This window comes from Periophthalmus magnuspinnatus, chromosome 17, assembly GCF_009829125.3.
Source record: "Periophthalmus magnuspinnatus isolate fPerMag1 chromosome 17, fPerMag1.2.pri, whole genome shotgun sequence".
NCBI lineage: Eukaryota > Metazoa > Chordata > Actinopteri > Gobiiformes > Gobiidae > Periophthalmus > Periophthalmus magnuspinnatus.
Window position 1 is genome coordinate 25,454,885 of NC_047142.1, and position 22,070 is coordinate 25,476,954.

General features: G+C 38.7%; 3 protein-coding genes across 3 annotated transcripts; 2 read left to right on the forward strand and 1 right to left on the reverse strand.

Moving 5' to 3' along the window:
* The first annotated feature begins 984 nt into the window (after positions 1–984).
* On the forward strand, positions 985–7,709 carry ro60 (Ro60, Y RNA binding protein). The gene is made up of 9 exons (XM_033983184.2): positions 985–1,058; positions 2,080–2,637; positions 2,748–2,968; positions 3,194–3,340; positions 5,978–6,115; positions 6,202–6,318; positions 6,471–6,587; positions 6,665–6,811; positions 7,047–7,709. Exons 2-9 carry the CDS (start codon positions 2,094–2,096, stop codon positions 7,197–7,199), a joined length of 1,584 nt encoding a protein of 527 aa, XP_033839075.1. The 5' UTR covers positions 985–1,058; positions 2,080–2,093; the 3' UTR covers positions 7,200–7,709.
* Positions 7,710–9,254: 1,545 nt separating this feature from the next.
* On the forward strand, positions 9,255–19,326 carry cdc73 (cell division cycle 73, Paf1/RNA polymerase II complex component, homolog (S. cerevisiae)). Its single transcript, XM_033983185.2, has 17 exons — positions 9,255–9,416; positions 9,844–9,949; positions 10,029–10,098; positions 10,245–10,307; positions 10,496–10,548; positions 10,680–10,768; positions 10,845–11,058; positions 11,828–11,926; positions 12,009–12,087; positions 12,156–12,220; positions 16,267–16,324; positions 17,665–17,700; positions 17,785–17,872; positions 17,947–18,108; positions 18,283–18,383; positions 18,490–18,631; positions 18,739–19,326. The coding sequence occupies exons 1-17, from the start codon at positions 9,286–9,288 to the stop codon at positions 18,773–18,775; spliced, it is 1,593 nt and encodes a 530-aa protein (XP_033839076.1). The 5' UTR covers positions 9,255–9,285; the 3' UTR covers positions 18,776–19,326.
* Positions 12,761–14,993, reverse strand: LOC117385842 (beta-1,3-galactosyltransferase 2). The gene is made up of 2 exons (XM_033983186.2): positions 14,411–14,993; positions 12,761–14,071 (listed from the first exon to the last, which is right to left on the reverse strand). The coding sequence occupies exon 2, from the start codon at positions 14,021–14,023 to the stop codon at positions 12,761–12,763; it is 1,263 nt and encodes a 420-aa protein (XP_033839077.1). The 5' UTR covers positions 14,024–14,071; positions 14,411–14,993.
* Positions 19,327–22,070: the final 2,744 nt, after the last annotated feature.

Below are 22,070 nucleotides of genomic sequence, written 5' to 3' on the forward strand. Positions count from 1 at the left end.
ATGAAAATATTAGAACGTTAAGAATATGGTGAATGTTTTATTTGTGGTTTTCGGATTCTAGAGAGTGATGATTTGATACCCTCAGGTGCTAGTTTACCCTTGATTATATGACATTTTAATTATAAACATCCAAAGGGTAAATTCAGTTTTGCAAAGGGATTGATTGCACAGCTTTCTTTTTAAGGCAACTGTTACTTTGTTCAAATTGCAGTAAAGAACAAGCAGGTTGTCAGCTTGTGAACATGTACAGAGCGGTATTTTTCAAGCAGTGTATTTTTCATTGTTCAATAATCAACTTGGTTAGTGGTGATGTTATTTTGTCATGACTTGTGAATCACTTGTGCTTTAGCAGCATACACATTCAAACACTGATAACGTTTCTCTGAGCATAGAGACCATAGAAGTAATAGAACCAAATACTGATAAATACTGAGCCCTACAGACTGGTAACAGAATGAAGAAGGTCCATCAGAGTCTTTGCACTTTGACTACAGTTTAATTTATTCTTCAGGTTACACTCTTTTACCCAATCGGAGAGGACCAAACATTGCTTGCACAATTTTTAAAACTTTCATTCATTAATTCACCTATGCCTTATTTACACAGACAAATGTGGTAACTCTAAATGAAGCCGTTTGTGTTTCCTTTCATTCTCTCTCCTAGGCTGCATCAGTCTATAGTCCACAGTGTGATATGCATTCACTTTGGTCTATACAGCAAGACATAACTTTTTATCAAGAAGTCAGTACTTGGGGAAATTAAGGGTGTATTGTATTTTTGTGACTTTTGGAGGGTGTATATAATCTATGAATGCAATTAATTTTATTGTAATTCACTAACTAGCAAAGGAAAGTGAGTTATCTCCTTTGGATTATTTTATATACTTTGATCAGTGCCTAACGCCTTGTTAAATACTGACATCTAGCGGAGGACAAGAGTAGTGCACCGTGTCAGCTCTGTATCCCAAAATGCACTGCGCCTCTCTGCTGACCAGTGACCATCGTCCGGGAGGAGGCCTTCTTCACCTAACTTCATTGTTTTCTCCGATGGTATTTTAGGTACGTTATTGTTGTTCTTTTAACGCGTTAGTCTTTTAAAAAACAACCCGCCGTCGATTGTGTTCGTTACGTGTAAATTGGTACTTTAGTGTAATTTAGATTTATTTAAGTATGCAAACAAATCACATAAGCATTGCATTGAGAAAACATATTTGTGATCATTATTCTTGAGTGTAAGAGAATATAAAACTACCAGATATACTAGATTATAGCCTACCAGTTGGCAGCAAAGTCAGTCAAGCTAGCACTCCTCTGATCCGTGGTGTGGCCATGGGGGAAATCACTGCAAAGCGCTCACTTCACTGGAGCTGAGATGAGTTTGTGGCATGTGCATCATCAATGCCTCTAATCCGCTCAACTATTTCTGTCATTGTAGTGGCAAAGCTAGCCTCAAGTGATTACTAATGGCTCAACACACTTAGTCTTAAAGGTGCATTATTACACAAAATTTATGTTATCATTTATCCTTATCAAAACATAGTCGGATTTGTTTGGTTTCATTCAAATGTTTGAGTATTTTTTTTATTATTAATCTACATCTCCAAAGCTCAAAATGCTCTATTCCTCCTGAAGCTACCTTTTTACCTTTTGTTCCATAGAGATGGACTTTTCCAGGCCTGAAGTTATCCGTGTGATTCTAGTGAAAGTGTATGGAGTTTAAAAACACAGTAGAGTACTTCCTGTACCAACACATGACATCACACGGTGGAACAGAGTGTTTTCTGATCGACAGGAGAACACAGTCTAAATATGTAGGGTTTGTGTGTTAAACATCTGTGGAAAAAAAAAAAACTTAACACAACTCTGCACACATTTTGATGATTATAACATAGATCAGCAAATAGCAAATTACAAGAAAGAAACAAGTGGGCAATGCCAGTAGTCTCTATGCACATGTGCCACAAAAATATTTCTTTGATTTGTGCTTTTGAGTCAATCATTATGATTATATACACATTACATTACATATTACACACTGTGCATTAATTTGTGACTGTAATGTAACTAATCAATGTGTCAGGTGTTATATTTGCAATGGAGAAGACCAACCACAATGCGAAGGCCCACCCATGGGAGGTGGATGACAAGGCCCGACTCTGCCGGTTTCTGTGTTATGGATCAGAGGGGGACATTTACACGGCCAGAGAGGAGGTGCAGGTGAGCAGGGAAAGTGCGGGGGCTCTGCTGGCTCTGCTGGAGGATGGCAGAGAGGCTGAAGTACTGGAGGTCATCACGAACTACTGTCAGGAGGGGAGAGTGGTCTCTATGGGTCCTTGCCTTTTTGCACTGGCAGTGTGCTCGCAACACTCGGATGTAAAAACAAGACAGGCTGCATTCAAAGCTTTAAAGGAAGTTTGCCAGGATCCTGTGTGTTTGTTTGCTTTCATACAATATAAGAAGGAACTTAAGGACACAAAAAGTGGTCTTTGGGGGCGTGCCCTAAGAAAAGCAGTTTCTAACTGGTATAATGGACAAAATCCTATGAATCTGGCAGCGTCTGTTGCAAGATGTAAACAACAAAATGGCTGGTCTCATCAGGATCTCTTGAAGCTGTCCCACACCAAACCAGCAAATGAAGGTGAGTGTCCATCTTATTCCATAAATATTTCTAATTAACAGAGCATAACAGGCAAACCCTTTTGCTGCTTTTTGCTTTTCATGTAACCTTTTCTTGTGACATGTTTTCAGGTGTTGCTTTGGTTTGCAAATATATAATGAAAGGGTGGAAAGAAGTTAAAGCTGAATATGCTGACAAGGAGAACCCTGAGGAGGTTCTGAAAGTCTTTTCCTATCTGGAAGTTGTGGAGAAAGTCAAGCACAGCAGTGACGAGACAGAGGTCATCACTATGATAGAGGAGCATGCACTAGAGCGGGAACAGCTGCTGACACACCATTTAAAGTCCAAACATGTAAGTGTAATAACCTAGCAGTATGTTTGGTTTGTGCATTCCTTACAGTTGGTGCTAATGATACAATTTGATGGTAGGATTGTGAAAACTGGAAAGGAATTTTAATATTTGCACAGACAGACAAGTGTTGGTATAGATGTATTTATTATATATTAAAAACCATTCCATTAAATTGTATATTTATATCTAATGTACAGTAGGTTTTATTTTCTCCTTTGGTCACAGGTATGGAAAGCTTTGTTGAAGGAGATGCCTCTTCAATCATTAATGAAACGTTTAGGAAAAATGACTGCAAAAAGAATTCTTGAGCCAGGAAGCTCTGACACACAGGCTGTGTGTGACCGTATCCAGAGTGACGCAGTCCTTAAAAAAGTAAGGCCTGTTCTGTCATGTTTATGTTTTTATTTTTTATAACTGCATTTATTAAATACACAATGGTAGTTGTGCTCCACTATTCACTTATTATACTATACAAGTATGAAAATATTCTATACATAGAATAGAAAAAGTGTGGGTGTGTGGGTGTGTGTGTGTGTGTGTGGGGGGGGGTGTGTGGGTGTGTGGGTGTGTGTGTGTGTGTGTGTGTGTATGTGTGTATATATATATATATATATATATATAACAGTTAAAAACAGAAGTTTACATACACTATGTACATACAGTATATTTTTCTCTCTGTCTTACATGAAATCAGACAGAATTTTTCCTGTTTTAGATCAGTTAGGATTGCCAAAATTATTTATATTTGCTAAATGCCTGAATCATTACTTTTTTCAAAGTCAGAAGTTTATATACATTTCATTAGTATTTGTTACCATTGCCTTTAAAGGCAAGGCAGGTTTATTTGTATAGCACAATTCGTACACAAGGTAATTCAAAGTGCTTTACAGAATAAGACAGACATTGAAATCAGACAAATCAAAACATAAATAATTACAAATAATCATCATAAAATTACCATTAAAGCAGAAGACTGCAGATTAAAAAGTCATGCACAGCTAAACAGAACTGCTTTGAGCCTGGATTTAAACATTGTCAGAGTAGAGGCCTGTCTCACATCTTCAGGAAGACTCTTCCAGGTTTTAGCTGCATATAACTGAAATGCTGATTCCCCATGTTTAGTCCTGACTCTGGGCACCAGCAGGAGGCTGGTCCCTAAAGTCCTACGAGAGCGAGACGGTTCATATGGCACTAACATTTCAGAGATATACTTTGGACCTAGGCCATGGAGAGACTTATACACGAACAGAGCTGCATTAAAGTCTATTCTTTGAGCCACAGGAGCCAGTGCAGAGACCTGAGCACAGGACTTATATGCTCGTACATCCTGGTTCTAGTCAGGACCTGAGTAACAGCGTTCTGGATATACTGCAGCTGTGTTAAGGCTCGTTTAGAGAGGCCAGTGAGCAGGCCACTACAGTAGTCTAACCTACTGGAGACAAATGCATGGATAAGTCTCTCTAAGTCTGGCTTTGTCAGTATACCTTTGATTTTTGCACAGTTTTTAGATGGTAAAAAGCTGCAGATGTTATTGATTTGATGTGGCTGTCTGAGCCCATTATTACCCCTAGATTTCTAGTCTGATTTGAAGGTTTTAGAGAGAGACTGGAGTCGACTGCTGACACCTTCTCTATGTTTCTGTGGGCCAAAGACTATGATTTCGGTCTTGTCAGAGTTTAGCTGGAGAAAGTTGTTTTGCATCCACACACTGATCTGTTGGATGCAGTGGCAGAGTGAATCCACTGGTCCATATTCACCTGCTGCCAGTGAGACATAGATCTGAGTGTCATCTGCATAGTTGTGGTAGGACATATTATTGCTGCATATTGACTGGCCTAACGGCAGTATATAGAGATTGACCAGCAGGGGTCCCAGGATTGACCCCTGGGTCACCCCACAGCTCAGGGACATTTTATCTGAGACACATTTTCCAATTTCAACAAAGTACTCCCTGTTTTCTAAATAGGACTTGAACCAGTTTAGTGCCGTACCAGAGATGCCCACCCAGTCCTTCTGTCTCTGTAAGAGGATCCCATGATCCACAGTGTCAAAGGCAGCACTCAGATCTAACAGGATCAAGACTGAGACTTTGCCTGCATCAGTGTTCAGGCGGATGTCTTTGTCACCTTGATAAGAGCAGTCTCAGTATATGACTTGGGTCAAATGCGTTGGTTAGCCTTCCATGAGCTTCTCACAATAGTTAGCAGGATTTGTTTAGGTTTGCCCATACATTTTCAGTAGGATTGAGATCAGTGCTTTGTGATGGCCACTCCATTGACTTTATTATCCTTACTTTATTATTCGCACTTTGTAACCAGTTTGGCAGTTGTTATTGTCCATTTCAAAGACTCATTTGTGCCCAAGCTTTAACTTTTTGGCTGATGCTATTTCAATATTTCCACATAATGTTCTCTCCTCATGATGCCATCTATTTTGGGAAGTGCACCAGTCCCTCAACTTGGTGCTGCCACCCCTGTATTCTTAGGCTTGCAAGCTTTTTCCTTCAAACATTATGCTCATTATGGCCAAACAGTTCAATTTTAGATTTGTCAGACCACGGGACATTTCCTCAAAAATTATGGTCTTTGTCTCTGTGTGCATTTGCAAACTGTTACCTGACTTTTTATGTTTCTTTTGGAGTAATGACTTCTGCCTGGCTTTTCAGCCCATGTTGGTACAGTACTGCTTTTGTTCTTGGGTTGATATGCACATTAAAGCACGTTCACCTCTGGGACACAGGACCCGTCTCCTTCCTGAGCGTTACGGTGGCTGGACATTCCCATGGCTTTTATACTTGCACATAATTGTTTGAACAGATTAGCGAATAGAAATAATTTTGTCAGACAGTGAGGGAAAAAAAGGTAGTGTCTTTATATACAAAAATTGTGATTGTCCAAAAAGTCATTGGGCTGTAATGTAAACCTGATGGAAATGCATGTTTAGTAATAACAGTGTAATTAGTGATTAGTTGTTTATTTTATTTTATTTTTTTTGTTTTTTTCCCAACAGGCCCGAATCCATCCTTTCAGTATCCTTGTGGCTTTAGAAAACTATAAAAAAGGACAAGGCTACCAAGGTAAAACAAAATGGGAAGCGGACAGCAACATTATCCATGCCATGGACTCTGCATTTTATAAAAGTTTTACGGTACATGCTTTTGATTATACAATTGTACATGGAGAATTGGCATTTTAATTGTAACAAAGGTGTGCAAACTGTGTTATTATTTTCAGTATTTGGAACCTTTGGAGAAGAACTTTGTGATAGCAGTGGACATTAGCACATCACTGAGCAGTATTGTCCCAGGGACTTCAGTGAGCACTGCTGTAGCTGCAGCTGCAATTACCATGGTACAAACTTTTTTTTGTTATGCCAAGCGCATTTGTAATTTCTTTCTTTTTTTTTTTTACTTTTCAAGTCAGAGTTTCACTTCTGTTTTCAATTAACATTAATGTTTGCATATTTTACTTTTTTTTTTTAAATGTACATTTTCTTTTTCAAGGTTTTTGCTTCAACAGAGGCAAACACACAAGTTCTGGCCTATTCTGGTGGATCCCTGATACCATGCTCTGTGGCAGCAGGCATGACACTAGAGCAAGTAACAGCTGAGTTGGTGAAGGTAAAACATCAGTTTATGTATCAAATTATAAATGCATGAAATACTTGAGTCTAACTTATAAAATTCTAATGTTTCAGACCCCCAGTGAGAGTACAGACTGTACCCTTCCAATGGCCTGGGCCACAGAAAACAAAAAAGCTGTTGATGTTTTTATTATATTGACCAACAACCCAATTTGGGCTTTTAGGGCTAGTCCAGTGGAAGCTCTAACGAAGCACAGACAAGTATGTTATTTCCCATTCTCTTGTGTCTGTAAATGAGTCTAGTTCTTGTCTTAGCCCAGGGCTATGCTGTGTAACAATGATCTACTGTGTAACTACTTTTTCGGCATATTTCTTTCACTGTAACATTTAGTTGTACAGAATAATTTCTACAATTTAGCATATCATTACTAGATTTGAAATCCAGACAACTTTGAAAACCAAAACATTAACTTCCTTTTCTTGTTCCTGAAAATAGAAAATGGGGACCTTCTCCAAGTTTGTGATGTGTGGGCTAACATCTATCGGACATGCTGTTACGGATACGCCTGACCGTGGTGTCCTTAGCATCTGCGGATTTGACCTTGGTGCAATAATGCTAATTCGGAACATGGCCCAGGGTTTGATTTAGCATAATACTGGGCATGTGATCGTTAGGAGAAAAAAACTGGACTAAAAAGGCCCTTTTCAGATGTGTGCGTAACTCAGTAGGCTGTATTTACTCATTTAATCAATAATATTTCATTAATAACTAGGGGTTTCCAGCGGGCTGGACCACTACTGAAATGTAGTTTCAGTGTTTTTTTCAGGAAAATATGTTCTCAAACTCCATCAAGAGGGTCAGCTTGGAATGTGCGAAAAGATATGAATGTGTCAATACTCTTGATCAAGTCCAAACTCTAGGTATTGATACTTTAGTAGAATAGTTAAACACTAAATCTCTTCTACTGCTCCTTAATTGGCATTTATAGGTTCCCCAAAATGAATCATACAAACAAGTACAAATAGTGTTGTTTATTTTATTTTTTACTGTGTATAGGTCTTTGTGTTCTTAATGCCAACCTTGACAACATCATTGGCTCGGTCAATTTCTGGCTAAATTCTTTGTAGTGGTGACTGAGTGGCACTATAATAACCTTATAGTTTTTTTTTCTGTATTTTTTGTACAAATATCACAGTTGATACATGGTTTATTAGATCAAACAGAACTGGTCACAAATGTAGGCTACGATATACTAAATGTACAGTGTTGTTCAAATGAATAGAATTACAGCATCAAAACTAATCTAAATCAGCTTCTATAGATATCATAGTTCAACAGGGCAAATGTCAGTGTCATGATTTTTAAAATGTAATGGTTTTCTGTCTTTCTCTGTTATTAATGGTGCACTGCTTTTTGAGCAACTGCATTTGTGGAAATACCAATACCACTGCCCTAATGTCTTCACTAGAGTACTTTGTTGTTGCTTATATACAGTCTATCCCAGATGTGGGCAAACTACGGCCCAGGGGCCACACACGGCCCTTTAGGCTTAGTAATCCGGCCTCTGAACGTGACCAAATTATATTAAAATAGCTAAGGGTAAACCTTGTTCAATTTACCTTTTCAACAAGTTGTTGATATTTTGGCACTTGATAAAACTGAATGGGAGTTTTTCTGCCATTTTATATAACTGAAATGTAATAAATTAATTATTTAATTAATGCATTTGGAAAACAATTTGTACAATGAGCCTTGGATATTCATGCTTTGCTACATGTTACAGGCCAAATCTCTAATGTAATGTGTGTGTGTGTGTGTGTATATATATATATATATATATATATATATATATATATATATATATATATATATATATATATATATATATGGCCCATGTGTAAAAAAGTTTGCTCACCTCTGGTCTATCCCCTATACATAAAAAAAAATGTTTTTATCCTGAACTTGCCTGCAAGATTTTATTTTTCTTTTCTCAACATAGTTTTGTTATCTTATAGCCTACATTGTGGCGTGTGTGCTTTGTCATTTACTATGCATTGATTGTAAAACAAAAAACAAAACAAAAATCACAAAACAACTGTAACTGTAACAACTCTAGTTCTCAAACTTTTTACATCAAGTAACACCAGAACTTGATCAAAATGTCAATATTTAATGTATTACCAAAGTATAGACTACATGAAATTGAAGTAATTAAAGTGAAGTGTAAAATGTCAGAGAACCCAGAGTGTGCATAAAACAGTTTGAGAAATACTTATATAAGCAAAGTGAGCATTGTCATTAACTTAATAAAGCCATTACTTTTCTCATTAATGTCCAGCCTTACTGTTTTCTTAAATGTAACCGTTTGGAAGCTAATGGCAATAACATAACACTCGAGCAACGTCCCGTATTAAATCTGAAAGAAGAACGTTTGGGAAAGCATTTTTGTTGTTTATTTCCAGATTGGCCTATTGACAAACACCGTGACTTATTTTTCGGTTTAATAATGAATGGTTTTAGCCTACGTCTTATTGCATAAAAGTGGCAGAATATGATTATTAAGTGCAGGTGTAGGCTTCAGTGCTCACTCAAATCGTTGACCGTGATTCGTACTCGGTCAGTTTCAGTCCATCGGTCTGTAAACCACAGTCTTCAGGGGTCTTGTTGAAATACGCGCAGGCACATCGCAGGTCAGTCCTGGGGTCCTCACAAACACACCACAAGACAAGTGAAGATGGCGGACGTGCTGAGCGTTCTCCGTCAGTATAACATCCAGAAAAAGGAGATCGTCGCCAAAGGAGATGAAGTTATATTTGGAGAATTTTCGTGGCCGAAAAATGTTAAGACTAACTACATAATCTGGGGGTGAGTCGTTTTTTTTCAAATATGAAGGTATTTGGTTGGCCTTGCCAGTTACTCGTTAGCCTACAAGCTGCACTGGAAGAACGACTGCGTTGTGTTCAAGCCAAACAACTCTGCGCAGTTAAACTGCCAAGTTCACAGTTGTTGTATATTTGATAGAATTTTTGTTTGACATTATATATTATCGGGCTGGCACTTAATGCAATCCATGGTGCATGTTGATTAACAATCACTGTCATATCAGATTAAAATAACAGCATTTAAGGCTGCAGTGGAATCTACAAATAAAGTTTATCATTTTCAGCGCGCGGGCTTTAAGTGGCTTTTTAGATGTTAATCCCTAGTTGTCTTTGTTATAGGGTAGTTGTGTTGTTTAATGAAATTCAGTTGCACTTTTTTTTTTTACATAGCTTTATGTTCTACTTTCCAGAACCGGCAAAGAGGGACAACCAAAAGAATATTATACTTTGGACTCAATCTTATTCTTACTCAACAATGTGCATCTTCCTCATCCGTCCTATGTGCGGAGAGCTGCGGTAAGTCATTGTTACTGTCACTGAACGGATAACTGTGTTTCTAAGCCTAAACCATAACAATAATCATGATCTTTTGTAGACTGAGAATATTCCTGTTGTTAGACGACCTGATAGAAAGGGCTTACTGTCCTATCTCAATGGCGAGAGCTGTAAGTTGTTTATTCTTGAAAGGCTTTATACAATGCCAGCAAGTATTTGTTATTATTGACTGTAGAATAATGTTGCAGATGCTCAGCATTTTGATTAATCCATGTCCTCTTAACATACATGCAAAGCACCTGTGATTTTTTTCCAGCTACATCAACGAGTATTGACAGAAGTGCACCCATAGAAATTGGTTTGCAAAGGCCAACACAAGGTAAGTTGTTTGTTTAGTTTTTTTTTTTTTATCATTATTTTTTTTGAGCAGTTGATAATATAGTATGTTTGTGGCTAGTAATGGTGCTCTAAATATCCCCTGATGGAAATGTCTTTTATACAGTGGTAACTTTACCTTATCACAAACATAATGATAAAAACTACAGTTTGGGCATTTTCTTTTTACAGTAAAAAGAGCAGCAGATGAAGTATCTTCTGAAACAAAAAAACCTAGAATTGAGGTAAAGTCTAGACATAAATAATTGTTGTAATATGGCCAACCTTTTGGTACATTTTAGGATTGATTATTAGTGTCGCTTTAAGTTTTGAAATCAGGACTAATAATTTCTTTGCACATTTTGTATGTTCTGAGGATGAAGAGCGAGTGCGTCTGGACAAAGAGCGCTTGGCGGCTCGTCTTGAGGGGCATAAGGAAGGCATTGTACAGACAGACCAGATCAGGTATGAATACTGCTTACTTATCCATATAAACATACGGTATGAAGTAGAATCTAAGTTAATCAGTAATGTTTTCCAGATCATTGTCTGAAGCCATGTCTGTGGAGAAAATTGCAGCTATCAAGGCCAAGATCATGGCGAAGAAGCGGTCCACCATCAAAACTGATCTGGATGATGACATTACCCTGAAGCAGAGAAGCTTTGTAGATGCAGAAGTGGATGTTACCAGAGATATAGTGAGCAGAGAGCGGGTCTGGAGGACCAGGACAACCATTCTACAGAGCACTGGCAAGGTTTGTGCACTTTAATTTGTAATAATGCTTGAATAATGCAGTGCAGGGCTGCTTGATTATGGAAAAATATCATAATAGAGATCTTGATTATTAAAAACTATTATTTATTTTGAAAGCATGGTGCATCAGCACATTTAAAATTAAGAGAACAAAGATTAAATAAATGGATGGTGTAACTAGCACGGATCTACAAGTAGCTCCAACCTGCTACAACATTTTCAAGCACAGACACCCATGCACAAGGAGTGCACTTCAGAGTTTGCGTAAGATTAACCAATTAATTCACATTTTGTCACACTTTTATTTTATTTCTATTAATTATGAATTCATTATTATATTGTAGTGAATGTAATGTAGTGTGATGTGTGAGCTATAGTGTCCAAATAATTTCCCTTGTGGATGAACAAAGTTTAATTGCAAAGCCCTATTTCAGTGTAAGTGCTAGTTTAGCCACCAGATGGCAGCAGAAAAATGAATCTGTGTGGTTCTGGTATGACTTTCTGCTGAAGACAGATCAATGTTTAAGCTTTACATATTTTTGTTAAAAGGAGAAAGAATAAGTTTCATTATTTGTTCACTCCACACCTGGTAGTATGCTATTTTCTGTGACCACAGCGGCCCAAGGGTTGGACTGATGGAAGCAAGGTTGCCAATCTACATCGTCAGCCCCTTTTGACCACCACTTATCATAACCACAGTCACCTGTTTATCAAAAGTACAGTATGAAATTTAAAAATGACTTAAGTAACACTTGTTTGTTAAACCTCAGAATTTCTCCAAGAACATCTTTGCCATCCTTCAGTCAGTTAAAGCCAGGGAAGAAGGTCGTGCTCCAGAACAGAGACCTGCACCAAACGCCCCTCAAGTGGTGAGAACTCTTTAAAAAAAAAAAAAAAACTAATATACTAATATTATTACCATTAATTTGTATAAAATAATTTCAATTTCAGGACTCTTCTATTAGAAATAAACAGCCAGTCCCAGCGGCCTACAACAGATATGACCAGGAGCGCTTCAAAGGAAAAGAAGGTGAGGTCAACATTTGAAAAATACTCTTAACAGGTTTTCTTACTCGGTGCTTTCTTAAATTTGTTTAGAAACTGAGGGTTTTAAAATTGATACCATGGGTACTTACCACGGCATGACCCTGAAGTCGGTGACGGTAAGTCTGAACTTTTTTTTTTTCCCCCCCCACATTAGCACAATTGTCACAATACTGACTCTTTATTTCAAAACTAAGAATAACTGTACAGATATTTAATACCATAACGGTAAGAAACTTTTTATACCATAGAATGTAATTCTAAATATAAACACAATGTAATAGTTTCTTTATACTCATCATGTGGCCTTGAACTAGTTCTATTAATAGATCAAGACCTCTCTCAAACTATTCAGTGAAGATGCAAATGGGCCTTTATGTAGGGTTTTTTTTTTTTCCCAGCATCACTACTGTTCAAATGAGTAAGTAGTTTTGATACTAGCTTTAATATCGATTTGTATTTTTTAGTTTTTTGCTAATGGTGACAGTAATCTTAAGTTGGTATTTTATTTTTATTTCATTAGAATTTTATTGGACATACTATTTCATTCTCCCATTTTAGTTCAGTTTTGGATGCATATTAAAACTCCAAATGATTTCAACTAAGCAGTTGTATAAAATTTCATTAACATATTGCTGCTTCATATCAAGTTCAGTTTCTCAGTGCACTCTTTTGGAGTGTGTCCGACTCATCCTTTCCTTCAGAGCATTGATGCAAGCGTTGTGTTTGTTGCTTTGCAGGTGGTGCCAGTATTTCAGTAGCTCATTTGGATGAAACCCATGTGAGGTTATCAGGTGGCTGTACTTGCAGCTTGAGTAAGAAACTCTCCAGTGGTTGAATAAGAATTCATTGGGAGGAGGTGTGGGTTCAATGCCAAGCTGAGCCAGGCAGATTCCTACATACACATCTTCCAGATGTAGATAACGGATGTTCAGGGATACTCTGTAGATCTTCTTTGCCAAGTCTCCAGAGAAGACATAGCCTGTTCCTGAACAGAATGTGGGGTATTTGTTGCCTGGGTAGGATTCTGGAGACATATACCACTTACTGTTTTTATTTCGATTTGGTGCAAAGCCTCTCATGTTATTGCCTGTAAAGTAATTTTTTTTTTGTGCCAGGTCTGGTCTAAGTAATTTCTGTATGAGATATTCTGTGTTGACAAACATGTCGCTGTCTGTTTTCATCACATATGCAGCATGTGGACAGTATTTTGCTACCCAGTTTATTCCCATCATTGTTTTGACAGTCAAATTTTTATATGAGTCGAGAAAGTTTTGTTGAATAATATCTTGATGCCTTCGACTCTCCGATTCCAGCATTTTCTGCTGTACAAACCCCAGCTCACCTTCATTTTTTCCCAACAAAAACAAGCGTATGAAGCCTAAAGCTGGAGCAACACTCTCATTTCCCCATGTCTGTCGAATAGCATTTCTTGCCTCTACCTGGCGAGCCTCGGTAGCTATCAGCAATACCAGAAACGGTGCAAGTGTCCCGTCTGAGCACTTATTTTGCTCATTTATGATGTAATCAAAAGGCCCATCTAACATGAATTCTTGCGGCTCAGTTTGGGTGCCGTTGGCTGTCAGAGAGTCCAGAGCAGACTGCTCCTGAAGAGAGGAAAGGCCTATCTTCTCATGTGAGGAGTTGGTGTCCACATTAAAGGTTGGCCGCGGGAGAATAACAAAGTGCCACGTGCTACGTTTGGAGCTCACATTTGATTTGACTTTGGTTGACTCAAGCTTCTCTCCTCCAAAGACCACAGGATGTCCCCTCCACCATGGCAAACCTATGAGCTGTGGGAGCCACACCTGGTGGACTAGAAAGATCAGTAATCCCAAGAAGGACAGAAGATAAAGAAGTTTAGCCGCATGTGTGCAGCAGTGTCGTCGTCTCCACTGCATGACTTCAACAGAACTATTCATTCAGTCATTGTGCTGCAGGGCAAACCACAGGGGGGTTCCTGATGGTTCCTGAAAATATAAAAAGAAAAGAATATTATCTCCTGCATTTCATTCTAGATGTAGTCAAAACAAAGCAGTTGAAAATGTCATATGCAATATCTGCTGTAGCGGTTGCCGTGCCTGCTTCCCCAGAGCAGTGTGTTCTTTCACTTATTTACTGAGTTACACTCTACCCTCTTGAAGGACCCCATCAACACAAAGAGCGGTTTGTCAGGCATCTGAAGCTCTGACGTGAAGCTGCTTTTGAGCTGTGTCACTGAAAATGACCCACTGTCTAGATCACAGCAACAGACTGGGGCACACAGTCCGTTCTACTGCTGTTACCAGCGATACTTGCCTCAAACCCACCTGATTTGTTCTTGTGTTGGAACAAGCTTTGCACATGTTGCTTTTTCATTGATCGATGTCACTTGAAGCTGTTGTCTCCTAGTTCCATTTCCTGTTAAACAGATGACGGATTGACAGATACTTTGACAGGAAACCAACTGCGATGTAACCCATGAATGAAACTGCGGAGCTGTATTTGCATGTTGAGCAGGCTGCGATGCGTTCAAGGATGTATGCTAACTGCTTTGTTGCTACATCTGACTAAAGGAAAAATAGAGGTTTGTCTTGAAGTTAGTCTCAGAGCCATACCCTTCAATCTTGACGATCCTGGCTTGTACGTGTCCTGCTTTCTAATGCCTGTGTTCCTCTTTTTCCGATGTCTCATTTCTCCCATCCATTATTTTTGTTCCATTGCCGTGTCCCTTTTCAGTCTTGTATTCTGCTGCTTCTTCACTGCGTCCCGATGAGCGGGTGTGAGTGGGGGGAGGAGAGACGATGTGGCTTAGGGCTTTGTGGCAGTGCGCACTCCCCGTTACCACGTCATGCTGCCTCTGCCGCGCAACAGCAGCAGGGAAAGGGGGGCTTCGAGCTGACCCATTTGTATTCACTCCCACTCTCTCCATCAAAAGCATTCAAGCTTATCTCAATCTGCTGTGCTGCTGAAATAGGAAAGGTGTTGCCACATTCTCAGATTACCCACTTAAGGCCTGATTATTTATGTTGATTATAAAGAAGGTCCATTTATCTGTCTGCTACATCGGTGCTCTAATTTATTAGTGCCTGTAACCTGTTGGCGGTAGAAGCGCTTGAATATATGCATGTGCATCCACCCAGACGAGGGAAACAACCCTATAGACTTGTTTAATATTGTGGTGTTCTAGTACATTTTAATAATAATAATACATTTTATTTGTTAGGCGCCTTTAAAGGCTCTCAAGGTCGCCGTACATACATATGTAAACAATACAAATTGAAACAATGTAAAATGATTAAAAATACATTTAAAAACAAATATAGATATTTTGGCTGCTTTCAACATCAGAATAGAAATTATATCTGTTTGTCAGAATCAAAGTAATTCATTTTCATTAACATATCCATTGACTGTTAGGGTGTGTCTTTTTTTGTTTTCTCAGGGCAGCACAGCTGGCTGTGCTGCTGTGCTGCAGATAAGATGTCATTGACAATGCGGCTGCAGTAGTGCTGATTGTCTGCCCTCAGGTCTCTGGGCCCTCTTGCTGTTTGTCAATGTTTAGTTATTGGACAGTTTCACAGAAATCGTTTTACAATAGTGAAATTGTTGATCAGTATTACTTGACGTGGGAGCACTGATTCTGAGATACCCACACACAATATATCTATAATGTTTGGCAGCTGTAGGCCGGTCAGGATAACAAATTTTGATTTTGCGATATACTGATGAATAAGTGATAGCATTCAAAGTAATTTATGCCACTGACACAAAAATCCAAGAATAGATTTAATCCACAAAAACAGTTCTAAATGTACAATATTGTAAAAAAAAAAAAAAGAGCTGCAATAAACAGCAGAATGAAATTCTTTGTATCTATAATGAGTCAGAAGTTAATTATTCAACGTTTTTTGGCATAAATCTTGTTGTATAGCCCAAAAATGACCAAAATGAAATGTGCACACAATAAATATTGACCTAAAAAATATTGTTCCAGCTTTCATATACTGAATAAGTTTATATAGTAGTTATTGCGACAGACCTAAGCAGGTGTGACATGGGTTGCCTCTTACATACAGGCAAACTCTCTACAGCTTCCTCGTTAGCCTCCACTGCTACTATATAACCCCATTTTCCTCTTTGAACAACAACAAAAAAATCTTTTTTTTTTCTTCTTTTTAATCAGGAAGGAGCATCTGCGCGGAAAGCCCAAACCCCAGCACTGCAGCCTGTCCCTCGCCCAGGTTGGCTATCAGTTCACAAACATGAGAACTTTTTGTTACTGTCTTGAAAATGGCAAATTCAAAATTTGATTTTAAGGTGCAGAAAAAGGTGTAGTGTGCATATTCTACATAACATTATAGCTTTGTAACAATTTTTTTTAATGCATAAACAATTATGAACAGACAGTAACAAATTGCATGTGACACAATCACACTGTAGGAAAGCTGAATAATTTGTCATTGAAAGGTAAAAATGCATATGAATTTTGTTGCACCAATAACTGATTAATAAATTTACCCTTACACATTAAAGGTACAGTATGAAACTTTGGTGATGACACGTCGCCTGCATGATTCCATGGAAAGTTTATATTTCAAAACATTCTCTATGGAAACAGTTTTGAGTTGTTTTATACCATACTGTGGAAGATTATAACCAAAGGAACAATATTTCCATGGAAACGAGCAGGAGGAGGCCCTCCTCCAGATATATATATATATTTTGACAAAACATACAAATTTTTGAAAATTAAATTTTACTGTTTATAGGCTAGTATCTTCACTATTGGTATTGCGTTTGGAACATAAGTAAACAGTAATAATCTTTTTATAAAAATGGCTCACAAAAATATAGGATGCATTTATTTTTTGTCATAAGCACTGTTTTACTTTTATTGCCTTTATTTAAAAAAAAAAAAAAAAAAAAAGCATCCTAATTTATTGGCTTTCATTTATTTGATATAAAGGTCTAGTTCACTTTGCCCTCCTCGCGGTGTTCTGTCCTGATTTGGGCTAACCAAATGTATCGAGGGGCTTAAGTGTTTAAGGCATATGTATGCGTCTTTGGCTTCACACACCAGTCAGCTGCGCAGCTGGGACTCCCTCATTGCGCTCATCAGCTGTGACCACGATGTTCAGTATTTTATATGAGATGGGGACTTGGCGCACAAACATGACTTTCACATAGCATAGACTACAGCCTGTTATGTTTTCGTAGCTTTTTTATTGGCTAGCAGTGCTAAGTCAGGCACATATTCCGATTCATTTGATTTGCATTATTGTGTAGTGATCTTACCGGTCAATTTTTAAAACTTGGCCTAAGCAGAGACAGCTGTTGCTCACAAACGGGCATGTTGAAAAAGTTCTTGTTAAAATCAAAAGTGAGATGCCTCATATGCTGCAAACCATGGGCAACTTGGTGAGAATGAAAAAGGGATTTTTTTTTTTTCGTTTAAGTTATACTGTTTCTTCTGTAATTATCCTTGCTGTGTTTCTTTAATTTACCAGAATAATTTTATTACAATAAACCCCTTGATGAATGTGCTAGTTGTATTTTATATATTTATATTTTTACTTTACAGTGTCACAAGCCCGACCACCCCCCAACCAGAAAAAGGGTAAAGGCCTTTATTACCGGTAGTTGTAATGATTTGCAGTCATTTGCCTTACATGTAAAATATTCTGTTCTGTACAATTGTTAGGCTCCCGGACACCTATCATCATTATCCCTGCTGCTACCACTTCTCTCATTACTATGCTTAATGCTAAAGATCTTCTCCAGGATCTCAAGTGAGTTTGCATGTTTATTACACGCATGCATTTAAATTGAATTTAATTAACAAAAGCTGCAATTAATGTCACAGGTTTATGACATCAGATGAAAAGAAGAAGCAAGGCATCCCCCGAGACAATGAGGTGCTGCTTCAGAGACGCAAAGACCAGATCCAGCCGGGGGGCACCACCCTTAGTGTCACTGTCCCGTACAGAGTCATCGATCAGCCCCTTAAACTTGCCCCACAGGATTGGTGTGTAATACAACCTGTTATGATCCGAACAGTGTTTTTAGTTGGATCAGTTAAGTCTATGGTTGTCAGGTTTCTCTAGGCGTTGTATGAGGTCCTTCTGACATGTTTGCAAACTCTTATAGCATTGATGTTAATGTTTGAAATTTAGTGCTGTAATCTTGTGTCTTTTCACAGGGATAGAGTTGTGGCTGTATTTGTACAGGGTCCTGCCTGGCAGTTCAAGGGCTGGCCCTGGCTGCTGCCGGATGGATCCCCTGTTGACATTTTTGCCAAAAGTATGTAACAGATCATTCAGACCCTTGACCGTTAGGCCCTCCATAAATGACATCAGTAAAATGCAGTGAGCTTAGAAGATAAATAATGATTCTTTGTGTTCTTCAGTCCGAGCTTTTCATTTAAAATACGATGAGGCCAAAACAGACCCAAATGTGCAGAAATGGGATGTGACTGTGCTGGAGCTGAGCCGCCATCGGCGCCATCTGGACCGGCCAGTCTTTCTGCGCTTCTGGGAAACCCTGGACAGGTACTGTTGTCACCTGGAGCTTTAAAACATTTTTACTATGGAGCACTACTGAATGGCTGAGGGATTATATTACCAGGAATAATTCACAATGTCTTTGTTTATTGCAGATACATGGTCAAACACAAATCCCATCTCAGGTTCTGAGCCCAGGTTGGCAGCAGCCCTACTGACAGACTTTTCTTCCAACATGATCCTGTTGAACGAGCCACAGTAACCACCAGTCTCACACTTTAAACGCGCTGTGCAAGATTTAAAATTTTGTTTTATATGATGTCCATGTAATTAAAATACCAAAATGTTTTATATAATACATGTTAAAGTTTGCACCTAGATTAGACATCTTGACAAAAAAGACAAAGTGTGAACTGTGTGAGAAACAACAGGGTTTTATTATTCTTTCAGTTTGGGTTAATGGTCAGATTGTACATACTAAAACCAGCCGAAGCTCTTTAGGCTTTGACCTCCTCGTATAAGTTTATTTTTTAGAAAGGGGCTCTGATTCTGAGTAATAAAAGCTGTTATAGTTCAGTTTTAACTTCAAACTATGGTCATGTTTGCTGATATTCCTTGTTGATGTTGTGCTAGTAGTGAAATGGTGCAAAGTACCACTTAAAGCCATTTCATAACAATTGACAAAGCCTCAAATAATTGTTTTTGACCAAATAAAATATCCAGTACCCATCAAAGCAAATCTTTGTATACTATGTCAACCTTCAAGCTCCCAGGCCTCTGGTAGACGACAGACAGACACACACACGACTGGACATTGTGCACTGTAATATGCAATAGCTTGAATGCGGGGTTGCTATCACTGCAGGGTGTCGGGTCAGGACAGCAACGAAATGTGTTCAGGTGAGACTGAAGAATGAGGGAGTCCACAGGCAGGTATGGGTAGAACGTTCCTTTTATGTCCTTACTTGGTGTGTATGGTTATATGTAAGGGGCGCACACTAATAATTCAGACATTAAGTCGGTACGAGACAGAGCCGATGAACGTAACGTATGATGTAAAATAATCAGTGTCCGTGGCGCATTGGTGTCGCGCCCCCTCTACTGGTGCAACAAGGGATAACAAGGAATAAGGAACAACAACTGAACTAAATCAGCAATATAACAGAACTAAATGGGCTCTATGGATAGTCTTTTATACAACCGCACCGAAATTTGCTGTGTAAATTTGACTATTAGGTGTCTGTACTGTCCTGGGGTAAATTTTATTTATTTATTTATATATTTATTTGACAGGGACAATGCAATCTGACATAGTTACAACATGAACATTGCAGCTGATGTGATGCATATAGAGTTTATAGCAAGAGCTAATTCTCAACTCCCGTCCCTGGTTGGGCTTTTCCACAATTCACCAATATGCAAAGTATATTAAAACACCTGCCCCTTAAAATAGTTACATCAGTGCCCAAATATACATTCAACACTCACACGTTCTCTCACTCACCAACTGTCATACTACCTATTTACAAGTGGGTACAGTTTTGACTCATTTTCAGCCAGTTCTTAACCCTAGAGGTGAAAAGCTGAGATGAGAACAACAGGGCGAGTGTAGGTCCGGTCCTTTACTTGAACAGTGTTCCCACCTGCCTGCTGGTCCACAATGAGCAAAACTGTGCCCACAGTAATGTCCTCTTTCTCTGTCTGCCACTTCTGCCGCTTTTGTAGGAAGGCAGGAAGTGTTGAATGAAGTGCTTCCAGAAGTGATGCGCTAAAACTTGTGAATGGCGCCACCTATTATGGCTCAGCAGCTCTGATTCAGGATAGACCACCTGAGGAAGGGATGAGTCCGGCCGTCCCATCAGCAGGCAGTTAGGTGTGACTGGACCGGCGTCAGAGAGGTCAGAGGACACGTAGCCCAGGGGCCGAGAGTTAAGAATCCCCCCCTGCCTCAATGAGGACTGTCTTCAGCACCTCATCCGGTCCTGTCCGATCTCCTGAAGTGGTGCGGAGAGCGTCCTTCACGGATCTCACCTCTCGCTCCCATGAACCACCAAAGTGTGGAGCGCTGGGGGGATTAAACTGGAAGCGGATCTGTTGTGCTGCTAGTTTTTCTTTTAAAGCAGGTTCCAGGGCGAGGAAGGCTTCACGTAGCTCCCTGCTTCCCTCTTTGAAAATGATGCCCTGGTCTGAGAGGAGCTCGTATGGTTTCCCTCTGCGAGCGATAAAGTGTCTGAGTGACATCAGACATGAGTCTGTATCCATGTTGGGAGGTCCAGGCGGATGACTCCTGTAGTGAGGCACTTGTAAAGGATGGTCCACTTGAACAAGCATGGGTCCAAAACAGTCGACACCTGTAGAATAAAAAACTGGTCGGAGGTTGGTCAGCTATTTTGGGCACTTGAGGTGTTCCTCTCCACTTTCTGCAGTTCACACAGGTATGTTGGTGTTTCTTAACTGCTTCTCTGCCCCTCAGTACACAGTACTTCCGGCGCAGCTCAGCAAACACGCGCTCACCTCAGGGGTGGTGCAGCTGGCAGGCATAGTGCTGAATCAGAACACACACATATATATATATATATATATATATATATATATATATATATATATATATATATATATATATATATATATATATATATATATATATATATATATATATATATATATATATATATATATATATATATATATATATATATATATATATATATATATATATATATATATATATATATATATAGATATATATATATATATATATATATATATATATATATATATATATATATATATATATATATATATATATATATATAGAGAGAGAGAGAGAGAGAGAGAGAGAGAGAGAGAGAGAGAGAGAGAGAGAGGAGAGAGAGAGAGAGAGAGAGAGAGAGAGAGAGAGAGAGAGAGAGAGAGAGAGAGAGAGAGAGAGAGAGAGAGAGAGAGAGAGAGAGAGAGAGAGAGAGAGAGAGAGAGAGAGAGAGAGAGAGAGAGAGAGAGGAGAGAGAGAGAGAGAGAGAGAGAGAGAGAGAGAGAGAGAGAGAGAGAGAGAGAGAGAGAGAGAGAGAGAGAGAGAGAGAGAGAGAGAGAGAGAGAGAGAGAGAGAGAGAGAGAGAGAGAGAGAGAGAGAGAGAGAGAGAGAGAGAGAGAGAGAGATATGCACACATGTGTCTTCTGCATTTTTTTTATTTAGTCAAAATTTAGGTCTACAAATTGTAACAAAAATACCACATTGATGTAAATGTAAGTTTCAGCCATGGAAATTGCAGGCAAATAAAGATCTAGTTTGCAGAGTTTATGATAAGACAGTTATTTTGTAAAACAATACTCTATGTGACCAACTGATCCAGTTGTTTCAGCTGACATCACATTGTACAGACCAATAGTGTTTAATACAGATGTTGAACCTGATCATTTCTGTTTGTGACTGGATTTAATTCGCCCCATGGTATTAAATACTATTGGAATATAGAATGTTATGTCACCT

Coding starts and splice junctions, on each gene's coding strand:
- LOC117385842 (XM_033983186.2), bottom strand. CDS start 14,023: ATGAATAGTTCTGTTGAAGTCATGCAGTGGAGACGACGACACTGCTGC.
- ro60 (XM_033983184.2), top strand. CDS start 2,094: ATGGAGAAGACCAACCACAATGCGAAGGCCCACCCATGGGAGGTGGAT. Junction 6,116..6,201: donor CATTTTATAAAAGTTTTACG/GTACATGCTTTT, acceptor TATTATTTTCAG/TATTTGGAACCTTTGGAGAA. Junction 6,588..6,664: donor TAACAGCTGAGTTGGTGAAG/GTAAAACATCAG, acceptor CTAATGTTTCAG/ACCCCCAGTGAGAGTACAGA.
- cdc73 (XM_033983185.2), top strand. CDS start 9,286: ATGGCGGACGTGCTGAGCGTTCTCCGTCAGTATAACATCCAGAAAAAG. Junction 11,059..11,827: donor TTCTACAGAGCACTGGCAAG/GTTTGTGCACTT, acceptor GTTAAACCTCAG/AATTTCTCCAAGAACATCTT. Junction 12,088..12,155: donor GCGCTTCAAAGGAAAAGAAG/GTGAGGTCAACA, acceptor AAATTTGTTTAG/AAACTGAGGGTTTTAAAATT.